Source organism: Capsicum annuum, chromosome 12 (genome assembly GCF_002878395.1).
Source record: "Capsicum annuum cultivar UCD-10X-F1 chromosome 12, UCD10Xv1.1, whole genome shotgun sequence".
NCBI lineage: Eukaryota > Viridiplantae > Streptophyta > Magnoliopsida > Solanales > Solanaceae > Capsicum > Capsicum annuum.
Window position 1 is genome coordinate 209,943,280 of NC_061122.1, and position 4,835 is coordinate 209,948,114.

Below are 4,835 nucleotides of genomic sequence, written 5' to 3' on the forward strand. Positions count from 1 at the left end.
TTGAGTGTTCAAGAACCACAGAGCTAAGAGCCAAACTATTTGTTGCAAAAAGGATACCGAATTGGATGTTCTTGGAAATTGCTTCATACAAATTGTTGTGTTCCGTCCTATTCTCAGATATTTCAAAGAACATCAAACTGCACTTCTTAACTACATCAGATAGAGGACCATTTGATTTGTGAATGTCAAACATGAACATCTCAGATAACAAGAACACTAGATCACTGGACTTGGCCATTTTATCAAAATTTACAAATGCATCAGTGCCTACTTCTCCCATCACAAGGCCACCAAGTTGGTCACGCCCCAGTATAGAAATTAAATAATATTTAGCAGAAATACTAGAGTGTGTATGCATGGCCAGGTCGATATCATTAGTTATACGAATATTGAGTATACCAGGATCAAAGGTATGAATAGAAAACTTGATAAAAATAATAAAAGCTGCTGAGGAATAAGAAAAAGGTTGCACCTCGAGCCAAGTCCTTCCAACAACCAACACAAAATCAGCTTCCAATGGCGTATATTCATTGCAAAATTCCTGTATCTTAGTGGTGCATAGCACAATGTTTGATTTAATTTCTTTCACAACTATCTCATCATGTAGCACTGTAGCTTTTATAATCTTACTATCCACACAACAGGCCACAATATATGCTCCATAAGTCACCTAGATAGAATACAGAGTTACTATAGGTGCTAACATTGGAAGTAATATGTTAAGATGTTTCCTCCACTCTTTCACTGAGTCGGGTCTTGTATACCTCTCCCAATACTTGAGATCTGTTGGGCTAATGCTTGACAAGAATTTGCCGTTAGGTACATACACCACCTATGAGTCATAATCATAGTTAGACAACCCTTCAATCTTACCAACAAGCAACAAAATTCCTTCAACTTGTTCTTGTTGAGGCGAAAGTGACATCGCGCCCTTGAGAGAATCAATCCATTCAAGTATTCGTGCAGGATGAAAAATCACCAATTCCAGATTAATTTGCCTTGTAAAATTTCCATTCTTACACCCAAAGTTGAAAGGCAACAGAAGAGGAAAGCCTACTCGTTCGGATGAAGAGAGCTCAATTAATAAGGATAAAATTGTTCCACGTGCCATACTATAAGACAATAGACAGATGTAAGATCTAGAATTTCCACTAAAATTATTAGCAGTCTCTAATATGTACCTCTCCACACTAATATTCCTCTTGCAATTGGCCTCAACATGCCTGAATTGATCAATTGTGTACCTCTCCACATTAGAAAGAGCAGCCCGAGCAAAAGGATACAAAAATGAGTTCTCTATAGATATACCCAGTAGCTTGTAGGAATTACAAAAACTTGTAAGATTATCACTGCATTCAATTAAAACTTCAACCTCACCTATATATTCAGAGTCGTACAACATTGAAAAACGTCTACTTCTCTCAGCAATTTTATCGAACAATTTAGGCGCATCTGATGAGAAGCTTAAAGCATTAATCAAGAGAGGAGAACAACCTAGGAGATTAATTTGGTTGTATTGGCGCATGTCGAATGAATCACGTAACTGCCCAGTATCCACCCACTTGTAGTCGTTAATGCTCAAAACAGGTGGAACCGAGCCAATAGGTGCACTAGGACTAGAAAATTCTGTAGAAATATCCCTCTTCGGCAATCTATCAAACACCTTCCAGTCAAACTCTTGTGGTTCCTTGACGGAGAAAAAAAGAGATGAGAATTTGAGCTCGGTAGCATCAATAGAAGCACCGGAAAGCACGTCGGAGAAAATGTATTGCGGTATTGTATCTCCAACACCAAGAACAGGGAACTCTGAATCCAAATGGGATTTTACCATATCAGCCACCTCGGTGTTACTATCAACGTAAGCTGACTCTGGTACAAAGGTGATATTTATAGTATTTGAATTCTCTAGAGTATCAATGGGAGTGGAGTCCAATTGCATCTCTTCCTGCAACACTGATCGCACATGGCAAATAGAAGAAAGCATACGTTTGCTACGTTCTTGCGACTCTACCACTATATCCTGCACGATTTTGAGGGAAGTGTATATCTTCTCCAAAATTGCAGATGGATAAGTGGGGCTCGGTGATGAAGGTGCAGTAAGAAATTGCTTGTTGTATGGGGCTGGTGGAGTTTGAAAGGAAGATGATACTCATTTGGTAGAGGAGGGACAATGAAAGCACCATTGTAACGATGGGGAATCATATTGATAAGGAGAACCATAATCACATACATTGAAATAAGAATTCATCGTAGAAACAAAAGGAAAATAGAAAAGGGAGATTCCAGAATGCTAAAACTTTAGCTAAGAAAATAAAAGACAACTTCATAACATCAGCCCAAATATATTATATTCCTATACTATATATAGACATCTTCCCGGGGTCCCAAATGTAATTTGACATCTTTACAAATACGAACTCCATCTTGGTTAAATTCATAACATACTCCAGCAGCAAGTGGAACTATTCTTGGAGGAGTGACAAGAAAAAGTATTATGGACGTTGCACATGATCTTGGCTACCAGGTTTATTTTTTGATTTTGACAATTATTCAAGCAACTAATAAAGACATTTAATTACTAATTTAATTTGTTTCATTAGTAATTAATTACTTGATATTCAAGAAACAATTTTATAAAAAACAGAATTTGTTGTCAATGTGGTGTAGGTTGAAGAACGTTTAATTGAAGTAGAGGAATTGAATAATGCTGATGAAGTTTTTTGTACGGGAACTGCAGTTGGCATTGCTCCAGTAGGTGGCATTACTTATAAAAACAAAAGGTAATTTTATACACGACGATTTAACGTAGGACTTTTTCATTATTACATTTCCTTTTAGTACTTGCTATGAAATATTTTACTTGAGCCAAGTATATATCGGAACATATATAACTTAATTACTATCTACCTTCATAACGTAGAGAGTAAGGTCTATGTACACACAACTTTATTCAGATTCCATTTATGAAATTACACTGAGTATAACAACTCTATCCAGACTCCATTTATGAAATTACACTGAGTATAACAACTCTATCCAGACTCTATTTATGAAATTACACTGAGTATGTTATTGTATACGGACAATATTTATAGACAACCAATTATTATAATACTTACTAGTATTATGTTGCTTTCTTCTGTTTCAGTTATATGATACATTTTCGTTTTTACCGTGTCATAAAAGAATGACATTACATTTACAAGAAATTTAATTTTAAAAGTTATAATTTACCCTTCCAATCATGTATATCAAGCTTGTGCTTGACTATAAATTTTAAAAAATGTCATCTTTTTTTTTTCCTAAATATTGTGTCCGATTAAACACTGCAATATAGCTAACTATGGGAGTAAACCATATAGAGGCAAAATATTAGATGTGATCTTTATGAGTTTGATTTCAAAAATCACTCGAATCTCATCTAATTTATTGAGTTTGAATTCTATTATTTATATTTGTTTAATGTGTTTTTAAATATATATACATGATATTAGCCAAAACTATTGGGTTCAATAACTTACTTAATTGATCCATCCCGAATAAACTAGAAGCACTCCCTCCGTTCCAAATTAGCTTTCATGCATTGAGCACTTCAAATTATATTTTGTTTCATGTTAATATAATAAAAATATATATTTCAAAATATATATGAGAAATTCTTTGCTGAAACTATACACTTCCATTTCTAAAACCAACTAGTACCATATTTCTCTTTCAATGTTTTATAAGTAATGAGGATAGTCAATTCAAATATAGCAGTGTGTCATGCCTGGCCTGTCTATTATACTTGTTTTCCACTTTTTGTTAGCTATTTCTTTAAAGTTTTATTTATACATAATTATACTCCTCCTCGACTCAAAATATATATCGTTTTTATTAAAAATATGTATGTCTTAAAATATTGTTATTTTAGAAGTTTAAGACAAATTAATTATTTTCTCGTTTTACTCTTGACAGCAATTGCTTTTGAAAACTCTGGATATCTCAATTATGATAAGTAAATAGTCCATGAACAACAATATACCCAATGTAATCCCATAAATTGGGGTATATAGAGAGTAGAGTGTACACAACACCTACCTCAAAAGTAGAGAGATTGTTTTTTATTAAATAATATTCAATCAAAAGATATTACCATATCTTAATATATAAATAAGGATAAAATAGTCAAACACCCCTCTTAATTAACACTTTTTTTAATGGGGAGTATTGTAAATGAATGTACGATAAATATTTTGAGACGAAGGAAGTATAAATTAATTATCTTTTTTAACTGAATTTTTTATTTTTCTTGACAGGATTGAGTACAAGGAAGAGCTAACATGTAAGCAATTGTACTCGAGATTAATTGGGATCCAAAGAGGTGTTATTGAGGACAAGAGGGATTGGATTGTGGAGATTGAATGAGTTTTTGGCAAGTAAAATATAGTTTGGAATGTACTAATTAAGATTAGTAAGGTATGATGAACTAATTAATACATACCTCTGAATGCATTAAAAAATCAAATTATTAGCGGAGTCAAAATATTTATTACCTTACGTTAAGGGAGTTGATCAAAAGTTTATATTATACAAATACTAGATTGTTATGCATTCATAGTTAAAAGTATAATGATTTTTCAAATATATTCATTGATAGTGTAAACGTCCAGTACAATTTAGTAACTTGTTGTAACACATTAAATTACATTTATGATGTAAAATATCTTACACTATCCGTATATAAGTTATATTTCTTCTAATTTGATTCAACTTATACATTAACGATATTAAAAATTTATTTGATTAAGCTGGAGTGAAAATTGTTGCAATGTTGCTTTTGCTGGAGTCAAACC

General features: G+C 32.9%; 1 protein-coding gene across 1 annotated transcript in view; it reads left to right on the forward strand.

The window, feature by feature from the left end:
* LOC107849950 (branched-chain-amino-acid aminotransferase 2, chloroplastic-like) overlaps positions 1-4,407 on the forward strand; it is a 12,186-nt gene extending 7,779 nt beyond the window's left edge. Inside the window, exons 5-8 of the mRNA XM_047401703.1 lie at positions 1,569-1,858; positions 2,443-2,524; positions 2,668-2,780; positions 4,299-4,407. Of these exons, the coding sequence (XP_047257659.1) occupies positions 1,569-1,858; positions 2,443-2,524; positions 2,668-2,780; positions 4,299-4,407 (594 nt within the window). The remainder of the gene's footprint in view (positions 1-1,568; positions 1,859-2,442; positions 2,525-2,667; positions 2,781-4,298) is intronic.
* Positions 4,408-4,835: the final 428 nt, after the last annotated feature.